Below are 15,033 nucleotides of genomic sequence, written 5' to 3' on the forward strand. Positions count from 1 at the left end.
TTTTGGGATTTGAAGACATAATCACGCTCTTAAATAAAAATGGTGTCTCTACTTCTGGAAAGACCAACCAACCAACCTACCTACCTACTTTTGGAAAGACCAACGAACAAAAGAAATAAATATCAAAACCATTTATTGAGTAATTAAGGACTAAATAATAGGCAGCATTAAAAGATTAAAATATTGGTTTGGGATTATAAGTGAATCCATGTTCAGTGTATCATATCTATATACAAGATCAAGAAGTGTATATGTCTACCACATTTCTAATGTTAACTGAAATATTTTATATATGCAAACGATCGATGTATAGATGATATGTATTTGATCAGCTACCAAAAATTACAATTTGATTGGACAATAATTTTTAAAAAAATCCTTGTTGGATTGTAGGATTTTGTCAGGATAAATTGAAATAAATCATGCGTCTCTCCCTTCTGGAACCCATGACCTCATAAAGGAGGGGGAGATGAGTAACCAACTAGGTCATTGCCCTTGGAGCACAATTCCTTCGATGTTAAGGAAGGTCTCACACTCTCACAAGCGGACACGTTGATTTTTGTCTCCACAGTACCATATCCATTTCATTGTACATGGTGAATTTTTATTTTAATTAGAGAGAGAGAGCATGATTCAAATATCTAAAGATTACACCTGCCATGCCATGGTCTTCCATTATACCAAAAAATCAACAGTTGTGATAATTGTCTTCTCTTTAATTTTCAATGAAAATTGATATTGTGTGCCCTAACACTAGATAAGAATAAATCTTTTGAACCTACCAAGATCTGGTGATTAGTGATTAATCACATTCACTGAATCTAATACGCACACATATATAATATAGTATAAATTAACTAATTAAACAATGCGATATGGCCTATGGGACCATTCATTGTTGCTGCTCAATCAAGAGCATGTTCATGATATGTTATGCACCCCATGATTGTCATTTGTTAGACTCCCTTATGTATATACAAATGATACATCGACGTCTTTGTCTAGTTGTCTTCAGTCTTCGTCCCCGCTGTACCAACAAATACAGTTCGTCGTTAGTTGGGTAGTATCAGAGTAGTGTCACATCTCTGCATAATAGTAGCAGCATCAAATCAATATATTGATGGTCACCGATGTGCCATTTATGCGTCTCCTGTTAGGTTATTGCTAAATACACATGAGTGTTTGCTAAATACACACAAACATGTATTTCTGTGTATGATATGAATTGACAACTGAGTTTACATATGAGCTTTGCATTGGAAAACTAAACGATAAGATAATATAGAGAGAGATAGAGAGAAGTTTGGATGTTGAAACCCTCAATAATGGCAAGGGGCAATCAGGCTTGGTTTGGCTTAAGAGATCTTTTGAATTTTTTTTTGTACTTCGACACCCTCCCCCACTCTCTCTCTCTCACTCTCTATGTGGAGTGCTCCTGCCGCCCTATATTTCCACCACCTGGAGCCCCCCTCATAATACATTTAGAATTAATGTTTGAGACCCCAAAAAATGACCCACAAAAGACCCCCATTTAATGTGGAGACTGGAGTGTTGGATGTGAAGTGGGTCCTATATGTGTGTTTTTAATCAATGATTATTTTAATGCCACATAGATTTAGGGGACTTTTGGGGGTGATATTTTGGGGTCTCTAACATTGTCCTACATCTATGCTCCAACTCTATATATGTCTATGTCCATAGCCTCTCCTCTCTCTCTCTATCTCTCTCTTAGGCTTCTTAGCTGTTTTTTTTTCAATACTCACTGTCTATGGCCTCTCCTCTTCATTTATCTTTGTAACATCTTTGTTTCTCTCCAGTACTCCACGCCATTATAAGGGATGCTAGGATTTCTATTAGGGGTGTCCATTCGATTTTTGATTCAGTTTTTAATCATAATCAAAATGTTCAAATCGATTTGATTATGATATTTTAGAATCCATAACTGAACCATATATGTTCAGATAACCAGACCAAAATAACCATATTTTTCGGATCGAATCGGCTTTCGGTTTTTGAAGAAATGAAAAAAGTATGAATAAATCTCAAATAGCATGAGAAAATAGCCCATGATCGACTCCAACTCTATCTAACAAAGTTTGATAAAAATTGATGATAAAGATAATAAATATATTATCTCATCACAATTAAAGAAAAATAAATTTACAAGACCGAGAAAAATAATATGATCAAGAAAAAAGAAAAGAAAACATACATGAAGATTTCCTCCACTTTCGCTTTAGCAATAATCAATCTTAATTTATATGAATTTTAAAATGATAAGACCACTATAAGTTTCAACTAATCAATCTTAATTTATAATTTGTGTAATGATTAGGTTAATTGATATCTAAATTTATAATTTGTTATGAATATATAATCAAAGTTTTACAAATACTACTTGACCTCCCATAATCCCATATCCCAATATGTAACTTACTTATATATATATATATAATTTTTTCTAAGATATATTTATATAGTATATATTAATATTATTCGGTTTTTTTTTATTATAACCATAACCGCAACCGAAAAAACCATAACCGTAAAAACATCCAAACATTTACTAAAATCATAACCATATCCGAAACCATAACCGAAAAACCTTATCCGAAAAGCGAATAACCACGATTACGAATCGGTAGTGGACACCCCTAATTTCTACAATGGCAATACCTTTCCTCAAAGTTCTTCATTCTCTCTTTGATCCTAGGAAAAATGGACTTGCTTGTGCACAAAGTGTTTGTTTATTTTTCTCTTTTATCATTCAAGTGTTTTGAGATCAATCCTCCTGAAATCATTATGATAGAAGATTAGAAATGTAACATGTGCTATAATAAAATTGAAGCCAATTTATTGAGAGATGTGTTGAAGTATGTCCATTGTTTTTGCTAAGTAATATTTTTATGAACTAGGCTTGTATATTTATAAAAAATGTTAATGAATAGTATTTTAGTTTACAACTTAACATATAGAAATAGTTTTAATTAGGCGGTCCTAAGTTGAACAGACTATATAAACTCAAATAATAAATAAATCAATATTCTAAAAAACAATTAATATTGATATATTTTCGTGAACAAAAAAATTGGATCTCTTTTAAAATGTTTGTCAAATCAATAAATCAATGGTTATATATATTTAACAAAAAACATATAATCACATTTATCGTGTTAAATATTAAACATTTATAAATTTTAAAATTTTTAAAAATTATTTTTCGATGCACCAAAATGGTACACTGATTCTATTCCCATGCCTCTCTCTCAATAAATTGACTTTTTTCCAGTCAATGCATTTTATTTGTTATTATAGTATTAATTCCGTATAATTCATTAAGAAATTAAGCACAACAAATTGAAAAAAAAAATGACTCAAGGAAAAATACAAAATGTGGAATATTTTGTAGTGGATTTAGTAAAAAGAAATGCCTTGCTCCTGTCATGTTGTGAAGTATCATAAGAACACCATGCGATACAAGAAAAATTTTAAAAAAAGAATCAAATCAATGAATTGTGAAACAATGAGTACACATGCAATCAATACAGAGAAGTCAAATCATGTATAATGGCCAATCTGACTAACCGTACAAGAATGACAGTCATTAATGGCGAAACAACACTGTGGCTCGCTTTTGCGACATGTCTTGGGCTAACCAATATTGGTTTTGAAGATCTGGAATTCTGCCCACAGGTTCACCAATAATGACTCAAAATTATCTCCATACGTCTGATTATAAAGATTGTCCATTAGGTCACCCCTTCGCAAGAGAATAATTCGTCTTTAAGGTCGGGAGTTCGAACCAATCAATTATAATATTTTCTTAAAAAATTTTAGTTATGTGGGATTGTCCCACTTCATGACTCCTATCCACATAAGTTTCAACTGAGTCTTATTTATTGTCAACATGATACCAACTTCTATAATAACCGGAAATTTATGTCCACTCGAGCTAAGCTGTTCAAATAATACGCTGAATCGGGTGGGTCCTCGGAGGATCCACCGGTTCTGGTTGTGTTTCCATTGGCAGGTTTTTTTTTTTTCAGAGTATCTGCTTTGGCCAGTCAAGATACAATCAATACCTACAAATAAATCAGGCAATATGGAAGGTTTTTGTTGTTTTCAGTTTGCCAACTTACCAGCAAGGACACCTGTCACTCGACTATAGAATATCATAATGTTTTCTCCTACTTGTAAAGAACAATGATTGATGTGACTCGAAATTAAGCTTTGGTCGTCGAAGGAAGGAATCCTGCTTTTCTGGTCAGACTGTAAGAGACACGTATCATATCCCGAGTCCCAACATGTGAAAATTCAATTATATCAAGAAAAAAAAAATTCTGGAAGGAAACATGTTTCTTTATGTTTGGCCTTTGGAGTGGCCAATGATAAATTATGTGAGCGTACAATCAAACGCAATCAATGACAAATTATTCAATCGTCTTCATACACATGTCATACGTTCATTTGTTACACTAGAACCAATAAAGACAATGTCAATTTACAGGCAGACAGCGATAATGCGTGAGTGATTGAAAACAAAAATAGATATTTTCCAATTCAAATTTAAAAGCACGAGTCGCCTGTGAATTTACATTGGTACATCGTATCAACGTATGATGTAATGTGTCAGCACCATTGAATCTATGATTATTTTTACTATGAAAAATCCATAATACGATTGAGCTAGAGTTCTCATTCATAGAGTCGTGTATCTGGTTATTCAAAAATATAATTATACCCTATCAATAACATCGTATTAGGGTTCATCCGAAACAGATGTGAAATCCTTATTATGCCCCTTCTTCATATGGAGATTAACAACATAAGCTTACCACTTATATATCCAATCTCTAGATATATTCGTCTCGTAAAATTAAAATTCAAAGAACCAATCGGGTAAACAAGTGCAACAAGGAGAGATAAACAGATGACGTCATCCTTTCCAAATCTGATGAATCTCCCTGGTCAGTCAATCTCATCATCCACCGTCCACGTGGTCTCATCATTGCTCCTAATAGAAAGCCAAAAATGCAAGGTTTTCAAATTCTATCCATATCCATATCTAATTGCGCCACGCGTTCATCTCTCTCTCTCTCTCTATCTCTCCTCTCTCTTCATATAAAAACCGTATTGGATGCACGAGAAGCTATGCCTACGTGCCCCTCTTTTGGCGCAACCAAGCAACACTTCACGTGGGCCCCTCCCTTCACCAGGGCCACGATTTGCTTTTCAACCAATCCCCTCTCTGAGCTCTTCAGCGCACTATTCACACACATGTCTCGTCTCTCACACGTGTCTATCCCACAGTTGTTATAAATACGCGTACCTTTCTTCTACATTATGTGCCTGCCTGCTTATCGTAGACAAGAGCAGAGAAAATAAGACAGAGAAAGTGGTTTTCTTTTAGAGAGAGAAACTCTTTAGCGAGTGCCGTTGAGAGAGAGAGTGAAAATGGATGGTAGGGGAGGGTGTTGCATAGCGAGATACGGCGGTGGTGCGTATGACATGTCAAAAATGGACCGGATAATGCTTAGATTCCGGCCTATCGCACCTAAACCGGCCACCGGATCGGTCTCTAATGGCCCAAGCCCGGATCAAGCCGAGATCTCTCCGAGATCTGGGAGAGGTAAGAGGAGAACCAACCAGAGCACCAGTATCAATAGCAAGAAATGTAATGGTAGTGTTAGAAAGAGAAAGTCGTCTTTGAGCCAGGAAAAGATGGTTGAAGTCGTCACTCTACCTCTATTGCCGGAGACTCCAGAACGGAAGGACTCTCCGGCTAGGGTTTCTTCGGCGGAGATCCTTTCACCGATGAAATCACATGGAAACGCGCCTGTTTGGCTGAGTTTCGACAGAAGCATGGAGAATCATGATCAGAAAGTCGTTTTAGATCCGACGATGGCGATGATGCCTCAGACGGTTAGGGCGGTGGGATCATGCGTTACGGTCGAGTGCGTGACGGACACGTGGGTGGACGGGAATGGAATGGGAAGTACAGATGTGGAAAGATCGAATAATATGTGGAAAGACACGTGTCCCGGGTTTATATCAGACGGTATGGGTAGAGTGACGTGGACGAATGGAGCGTTTGAGAAGATGGTGGGACCAGGGAATATACTACCAGTGGTGTTGGTAATGAAAGAGAAGGCGTCGTTGGCGATGATGATGATGACGTGGAAGGCGTTCACGTGCAGACTGAGGCTGCAGTACACACGGGGGATGGAGAAGAGCTCGCTTACGCTGCCTTGCGATGTGTGGAGAATGGACGGTGGTGGCTTTGCATGGAGACTGGACGTCAAGGCTGCTCTCAGTTTAGGCCGTTGATGAATATCACGATCTCATATCATTCTATGGAGATTCCACGTACTTTATCAAAACCAACAGATCTTAACCTTAATGGGAATCCAAACTTTTGATTATTGGGGAAGGGGAACGAGATGGGATGCTCGATCTCTATGGGATGGTACTCACATGAGTATCATATGAACTAATCGTGTTCTCTTGAGAATCTTTACTTGATAAGAAAGCATTGTGAATATTTTATCTTCAGTGATTATGTTTTGCTTTTACTGTTGTTTTTCTTTTGTGTTATTAGATTTAATTTGTTGATTTAGATCCGATTATGGAAGAGATATTGAGGTGATGTGTGTGTAGTACACAGCCACACAGGTGTATATTTAAATCTTGCTAAGAAATTGTGATTTGTGGAATTTTTTTTTCTTTCTATCGTCAGTTACTATGTTTGCTTTAACTGTTGTTTTGTCTGTGGTGTTTTGCGTTATTAGGTTTGTTGATTTAGATTTTAGATCCGATTTTGAACGAGATATTGAGGTCAAGTGTGTGTACATTTCTACTCCGTGGATCTCAATGCGTTATTTCTTTTAATATCCGGTTATTCCTATGCACTCTTTCCTTGCAGGACATACACAACCTCTTAACACACTCATCAGACCATTAATTATAGGGATTCTGGGCCATATATGCTTTTTTTTGGTAATCAGATGTATCCCGGATTACTTAATCGGTTCTAAATTTAGGTCGTCAATCCAATCCGTTCTATATTGAAGACGGCAAACATCGGGTTGAAATCCGTGCCGAAAACAATATTTAGGCGTGAGATTTGAATTGATGACTTTATGCATCAGTGCATGTAACAAAGTTAACAGAGGTATGTAGGTTATTGGGTGATAGTTCATGCATGGCGAATATTTCAGAACATGCAGGGGTTTTGTTTGGCCAATTTATAATATTAAACTAACTAGGTTTTCTGGACATGATTTCTTTTACAATATAACAAGTCTATGTACGTTGTGTGCCGGGAAAAAGTGTACTACACTGGTTGTTTCTTTTAGTAATTGTTTTCTGCAGCATGAAGGGTTGGGGACTTGGGAGTACGTGGTTGGAGAATAGGAGGTGTATATAAAGAAAGGTCGCATGGGCAAGGACAAGTATCATTATGTATTAGGAGACTACCATGTGATTTTTTTTTTTATTTTTTTAAATAAGGGGTTTGGGGAGGGGATAGAATTCGAATCCACGCGTTAATAAGTGGTTGATCGCTTACATGTAAGGTGATTATCGTTCAACCAACCACCGACTCATTTGCTACTACCATGCGATCTATCTATATATATACACATATGTGTGTGTGTTTGTATATATACACACACACGCTCTTATACGTGGAATAGCTTTGGGGCTGTCCGCTCTGCTATTTGTGTGCCCTGCAGGCAGTACCACTGTAATGTCCTTTGTTTGGAACGTGGACAAGTCCTGGCTAAGTCACGTGCCTCGAGCGTGATTACACAATTCAACAAATGTAACATGCATGCGGACAATCAATATTGATCTCTTTTTAATTTTAACTTATCGTGAGTGGTTCAGCCTAATGAGGCTCAAGCCTCTCAGCCCAATAACAGTCCACTAAAGGCCCAATCAATATAACTTATGTCTAGGCCCATGTAGTTTAAAAATCTATCCGTTATATTCAAAGTACGGACGTATCTGTTAGTAACTCTGATCAGTGCACTTTTATCTTCTTGTTCTAGCCGTTGCCTCTTGGCCTATATGTATGATCTGTTGTGCTTTATCTTTTCTCAATGAAAACAATATCTCCCGATCTCTTTACAGCCTCATGCATATACTCATCTCCATCATCGTCCTCCACCACTCTCTATGATCTGCGTTTATTTCAGATTTCTTTTTTCATATTAGTATGCTTTTATGGTTTCTTAGACCGCTATATTTAACCAAGTGTATCCATAATCATGGAGCAAAGTGGTCGATCTTGGTTAGGCTACAATTCAGTTATTTTCCAGGATGGACACGTCCAAATCTAACTCAGTTATGGTGACATATTAGGTGATTAGATTGACGTCAAAAAATCGCCTTAGATTCACAGATAAATAACTTGTACTTAGTAAAAAATGGGATACAAATAATATTCATCGTTTATTTTCTACTGATGATGTTATATTCGAACGGTCAAGTACATTAAAGGATTCCCTGCAAGGCTGCAACTAGTGTTATAGGATAGCTTACGGCCGGGTTCCATCAGAAATCCAATTTCAAATTTCTATTATATGAGGTGCTCTTCACAAGACTGATATGCGCATACATCATGTTCCTCAAAACTAATCCTCAAACATACCCTCATCAGAAAGTCTAGAAGATTCAGTCCCATTAACTACAGGCTGATCTGAAAAATCGAAGTTAGGGTCGGCCAAAAAACTGTAATCCCAGTCGTCATCGTCGTCCTCATCATCATCCTCTCTCTTGGTGTCTGGTTCAATTTCCTTTTCTGTTACCGTCTCTCCACGGGCTTCTCTCTCCAACTTCTGCTTGATGGCTTCTTCGTAAGACATTTCATACCAAAGGACTCCCTTGCCCACAATTGATGTGTTGTGTGTGTCTGCCATTCGTTCTTGCCTGCTCTTTTCTGAGTTCTTGGGTTCTCCCCAGTAGTCATACCGATATAACGGACTATCGGGATCATATTGATCTTTTCCAAAGAAACTTGCTGGCTTAAACTTCCCTGGCTCTTCCAATGGCAGACCAAGAGCTTTACGACTGCAAGACACGGAAATCCCAAATAGATTACATCTTCCAACTGGGGTTACTATCATTACAAATCCAATAGGATGGTAAAATGAACAGATCATAATCGTGTCTAGAAATGCCATGAACCAACAGTCATTGCAAAATTAATGCCCTTCAGCAAATATATTTTACTGGAGATATATAACTCATACCCATATAGAAGACCACCTATATGGTTTGGTACGTCTAAAGACTTCTCTTTGCAAATTTCAGTTTATGCCCTCATGGAAGTATAAGTTTCAGTTCTGCTAGTGTAAATATACTACCTTACGTCAAGAGGAGTATACATATCTACGGAGCTATATTATCAACTGTCATAATAAAAAAGGAGGAAAAAAAGGGTAAGTGGATTACCAGCTAATGTCTCTGATCAGTGCTTCTCTTTCCTCAAATGATCGACGCCAATGCATTAAGTCATACTCATCCATTTCATTATTGCGCCTCAGCTTGTGAACTTTGTATTTTTCTCCTCTAGCTTCTGCTTCCTTTCTGAGATTATTATGGAACTGCATAGAAGAAAAGGGAAATAACACAGCAAAGAGATTGGTAAGCTCAACAAAAAATGCCATAATCTGATAAGTAAATTAAGAGAAACATACTTAACATGCATTTCAGACATGAAATGAAGGGTAAAAATGAATCAAGTTGATTGGAGATTTTTGTTTATCAACGAAATCAAATCTATTAACCTTCCACATGAAACCATACCTACAGTTTAACATGCAGGAGAAGGGTAAAAAATGAAGCATACAACAAGAACAGGGTGGCAAGAATGAGTAATGTATACCAATACAAACACAACAGAAAATGTTTATGAAGACATTAAGAGATCTAAACCAGAGTAGTTAAATTATTGACCAATCCAACCCTCTAAAGTAAATCGCATATTATGAACCCAGAAGTTCATAAAATACATATGTCCCCAATAACTCTACAGTTTGACCAAAAAAAGCAGATAATACAGTGCCATCATTACAGTTATCAGATACATGGTTTATAAACAGTAAGTAAATAATTTACCTCACGCTCAGCCAAGGCTGCTTCCAAGTCGAGCTCTTTAACACTTTGTTTCTGTCAAGAAATAGTATAAAAATCACATGAGTGCACCAATACAATACCCGTTACAACATTACAAATCAATAACTCACCATAATCACTTTTGGTACCAAGGCTTTCTTATAATAAGTTTTGGTATATTCGACACTGTTTTCTTCATCAAAATCATCATCATCAGCTAATTCTGATAACCTTTTGCCCTTGTATTTCTCAGGATTAGTCTCCCAATCATCCAAAATCATTTGCTCAGCATTATGGATCAGCCACAACTGCATAACACAAAAAACAAACTGAACTATAACTATAGAGTATAGACAACCAAAGTGAAAGTGGCCCCCCATGGCGGGAGGGGTGCAGGGGGAAATCACACGTTAGAGCCTGAAATTTGCAACATACAGGTGAATGGCTTCAGTAAAGGTGAAGGTAACATGTCAAGCACAATCCATCCATGATAGCCAGATTCCAGAGATACTTTCATCTTAAAACTTTTAAGTACACATTATGGTTGCTTTAGGAAAATTTTCTTTCACAAGTTACAAGAAACCAGATCCTGGCAAGTCCACAGTTCAGATTTGAAGATAGCTATTGTGACTGGACAGCTGCCGAGTGCCGACACTTGCTTAAAGCAACAATCAGAGTACCATACCAGGAAGCAGTGCCTCAAAACAAATGGTACCTTCTTGTATAATAAAATTACTTCCCACATAGAAATACCTTATCAACAAAAGGGTGATTTGACAACAGTGGTTCCTCTTCTGGTTTGTCTTCCAGGTCTTTTCTAGGAACAGGAGGTCTTCCACATTCACGCTGCAAAAAACCACGCCAGCTAAAGGAATAAGCACAGTAGAAGTATTAAATTAGGGAATTGGAATATTTAAAATAGTATTCAAAATGAACAAGTGGAAAGCAAGAAAGTATGTTTGAACTTGGTTCAACATTGACTCAAAAGCTAAATGTACAGACCCGGAATTCATCGTCACTTTTATCCTCAGCACGGCGAAATGTGGGAGGAAATTCAAATCTGTTAAAGCTGTAAGAATGTATGGAAATTTCAAAACCAAGAGACAGCAGACAAGAAGCCATGATTTTAACAGGCACCTTTTAACTTATTGTCAGCTAAGTAAGTAAGTAAGTAACACGTGCGCGCGCACACACACACACACAACCCTACAAAACCATATACTTCAAGAATCAAAACATAGTATTATCGAAAAACAACATACATCAGGTGATCTATGTTGGGAAAAACAAAGCGCATTTCAATTGGAAATCGAAACCGATAAGGATCGCGTTTTGCCTGCAGAAAGAGAGACACAAATGATAAGAGAAACTAAACCAATTGCACAATTAAAGCACTCGACAGTAAGTAGCATGCAAATACATTTAAAATTTAATAAATATGGTATTAGAAGGAAGAAAAATGTAAGTTAGAATTAATATTAAACTTCATGCATTGTGCTTGATTTGTTATTCAAGTCCCATGTACGATATTTTGTTCCATATTATCTTTTGGTTTGGACCTTCTTTGCGTTTCAATACATTTTTAATGTTGTTTTGCCTGAACTAAGGTCAAAATACCATGCCAACCATGATAAGAGAGATCTATAATGGCTGCTAAAAAAGAAACAAAAGGATGACTTTAACTATGAACCCAAAAGATAATGGGTGATTTTCAACTCACATGTCTACATCAGTAATCTCCCACTTCACCTATAGGTTTCCACTATATGGACTCACTTCCTTTGTAATAATTCACAAAAGGATTCACCATATAATGTTGGATGACAACCAAGAACACTTAATCGTGAGGTATTCATAAACACCTCACCACGAAATATAGTAGACACCTTGGGATTCACCTACACATTGTAACACGTTGCTACTTGCTCAAACCAAACCGCTGCTTGAAGAGATCAGCAGAAACTGATCTCCTAAGAGATTCTATATAAAGAACTATTTTTAAGACGATATTTTGAAGCTAAAAGCTCAAGGTAATCGCCATGAGTTCATCCAAGCTATTGACCACTCAATCTATTTTAATTGATTTAGGAACTTTCAGCTCATGTGCAAAAAAAGTATGTCTATGATACTGAAAATGATGACATAAAAACATGCCTGACCCTGTAAATAATTACAAAGTTAGCCAACGAAAACTCACCAGAATTTCAACAATCACAGGCATACCAACTTTTATATGATGACGGATCCAGTACCAATCATTACCTTTTATGGGAACCCACCTGAAATCCATAGAAGTGCATCAATCTAAAATGGAACTTTCAAAATGAAATGTAGCTTGAAATAACAAGCCTCCATGAAGATTACATAAAAAATTTAGCACAACGGCTAAGAAGCTCTCAAAATATTACAAACTCAGATAATTACCCATCATGCACTCCTCCAATATCAACAAATGCTCCTTCATACAGGTGTATACTAGTCACTTCACCTTCACAAATCTGCATAGTCATTACCAGTAATGTTAGCTAGATTATAGTCAATTTGTAGATGGCATCAAGCACATATACGTGTTGAATATACTTAGAACATATGCTTCATCATACACATCATCCCATATCCAAAGATAATTTCAACACGCAGCAAATATTATTATAGATCAAAGTAGTGCATCAGATCATCTTGTGAACAAACACAATGAGTAACTGTAAGCTAATTTTTTTATGAGATGTGGTTTGACAAATTCAAAGGTAAGAGAAAAACAGAAAGTTAAGAGTGACCTACGGCATACATGATCTGTTCTATAAGCAAACATCATACATAAATCACAACAATGTCAGAGACCCATGTTAGCTAAAGAATGCACATGGAACTTGTGGACATATGTAAGGAGAAAACTTGGTGAAAAGCAGGCTTCCTGATGCAATCTGCATGAAAGAATCTCCATCATGAAAGCCTGAGTTAGAGAGCTTACCTGTCCTGGATAGTAATACGGCAGCTCGTACTGCAGAAAACAATTAATTTCAATGTGATTATTCTTTGAAGTCAAATAATATATTTAGTATTTTAAACCATAAAAATGAAGACTTACAATCCTACCATTCCATCTTTGTAGTCCTTCCCTCGTTTCCTTCTTCCTGGATAATAATCCTGGTCGAACTGCGTTGACAAGGGAAACGTGTATGTTAGAACCCTACTTACTTAGGAAGAATTACTCAACCTTGTAATATATTTCTATCATTTATGTTTTTCCAAAGCAGCTCTGGAGACACCTTCCCAAAATCATACATTAAACGTCAACAGCTCAAAGATGTTCAATACCCACCCTAGCTTATGCTATCCAGTAAACAAACAATTGCAACCCTTCCATCAACTCTCTGACTATTCCATATCCAAATTATTAAAACGGTAAAACATAATCTATTTGAACTACGTCATCTAAACTATAGCTGAACTTTTTATAGCCCCAAATTCCGCATATTTAGGAAAACATTAATATTGAAAATTAACAATATCTTAGACACCCAATCGTCTAATTACACCCACACTTCTTACAACCCTACAGATCTGCAAACATTTTTTATTTATACATAAAACAAGGGAAAAAAAAGAAGCACCAATTTCATCATGCCAAAGAATGAAGATGGTAAACAGCAAAGAAAAAAAAAACATGGACAAACATAATGAAAGGAAAAACTAGAATAATTTCCTTTTACCTTGAATGACTCCTCCTCCAATCTATCCTTATTAGCTGTGACCCACTCATTGTACTGCTTCAAGAACACCTTATACCTGTCCAAACAAATATCCTCAGCGTTGGTGGTAGCCGCTTTTTCCACTTCCTCCAAGTCCACCCTCTCCGCCAGCATCGTATGCGCCTCCCTAATGAATCGCAGCTCCTCCCGGTCCACCTCCCAACCCCTGGGAGGCCAATCTCGGGGCGGGACGTGACGCACGACCATCGGAGCTGCCCAAGACGTCTCCAACTTCTCAGGGACGTCTCTTGTGATCTCGAACTGCTTCTGGTACCACTCGTCCTCGGTAATTCCCATTTCTTTCATCTTCTTAAGGCGGTATTTAGGGGAGAGCATCTTGAATGCTTCGATGGCCTCGGGAGTTTTCAGGGGAACCTCTTCGCCTTCGTTGAGGGATTTCCTAGCGAAATTGGCCTCTGGAGTGAGAATTTCCTCCCAAGGAGCCCAGCCTCGCTGAATCCAGTTACGGCGACGGGCCTCGTCCTCGGATTCTTTGTCCTTGGGACCGAACTTCTGAAGGAAGGTCTCGTCGACGGGGACTTCGTCAGGCCTGAAGCAGTTGGACTTGGAGGTGGTGAGAGGACGCCATGTGATGTGGCGAGGTCTGAAGACGGGGTTTAGGGGTTTAGGGAATGTGAAGATGTGAGGTGCTTGGAGTATCTGCATTCTTTGAATTGGAGAAAGAGAGTGGGAATTTCCTTTTGAGAGTGGATAAAGCTTTTTTAAGATAAAAAAATTAATAATAACAATTAGTTTTTTTTTTTTGTTTGATATACAACACAAATATTATATAAGCAATACTACAACACACTACCCAGAGTATTACATCCAGGCAAATAGTAGTTTTTAATCTTCACTATGTTGTAGTGTTAAAGCTGGAAAAATGCCTTCTGTTTATCCAATTATAAGATTCCACGTCGAGGTAAATGAGGTAACAACGACAATAGATGAGGAGTATTCATAGCATAATCTATTAAGAGTAGGGTTTTCGAATCGAGGAAAATGAGGTAAGAACGACAATAGATAAGGAGTATTCATGGCATAATCTATTAAGAGTAGGGCTTTCAAATCTAACCAATGACGTTGGGTTTGGAGGAATTAATCTATGCATTGTTTGGTCCAAAATCTAACCTAATTTTTCTGAAAGCAAAAAGTCTTCGTC

At 37.1% G+C, this 15,033-nt stretch overlaps 2 protein-coding genes across 2 annotated transcripts; one reads left to right on the forward strand and one right to left on the reverse strand.

Annotated features, from left to right (window-relative positions):
- The first annotated feature begins 5,187 nt into the window (after nt 1–5,187).
- LOC120003767 lies at nt 5,188–6,559 on the forward strand. The gene has a single exon (XM_038852845.1). It carries the CDS (start codon nt 5,455–5,457, stop codon nt 6,325–6,327), a length of 873 nt encoding a protein of 290 aa, XP_038708773.1. The 5' UTR covers nt 5,188–5,454; the 3' UTR covers nt 6,328–6,559.
- Nucleotides 6,560–8,397: 1,838 nt separating this feature from the next.
- On the reverse strand, nt 8,398–14,588 carry LOC120004593 (protein PLASTID TRANSCRIPTIONALLY ACTIVE 10). Its single transcript, XM_038853958.1, has 12 exons — nt 13,833–14,588; nt 13,216–13,275; nt 13,091–13,120; nt 12,544–12,617; nt 12,317–12,398; nt 11,382–11,455; nt 11,122–11,188; nt 10,873–10,965; nt 10,251–10,427; nt 10,123–10,173; nt 9,457–9,608; nt 8,398–9,072 (listed from the first exon to the last, which is right to left on the reverse strand). The coding sequence occupies exons 1-12, from the start codon at nt 14,535–14,537 to the stop codon at nt 8,637–8,639; spliced, it is 2,001 nt and encodes a 666-aa protein (XP_038709886.1). The 5' UTR covers nt 14,538–14,588; the 3' UTR covers nt 8,398–8,636.
- Nucleotides 14,589–15,033: the final 445 nt, after the last annotated feature.

This window comes from Tripterygium wilfordii, chromosome 8 (assembly GCF_013401445.1).
Source record: "Tripterygium wilfordii isolate XIE 37 chromosome 8, ASM1340144v1, whole genome shotgun sequence".
In the NCBI taxonomy this organism is placed as follows: Eukaryota; Viridiplantae; Streptophyta; class Magnoliopsida; order Celastrales; family Celastraceae; genus Tripterygium; species Tripterygium wilfordii.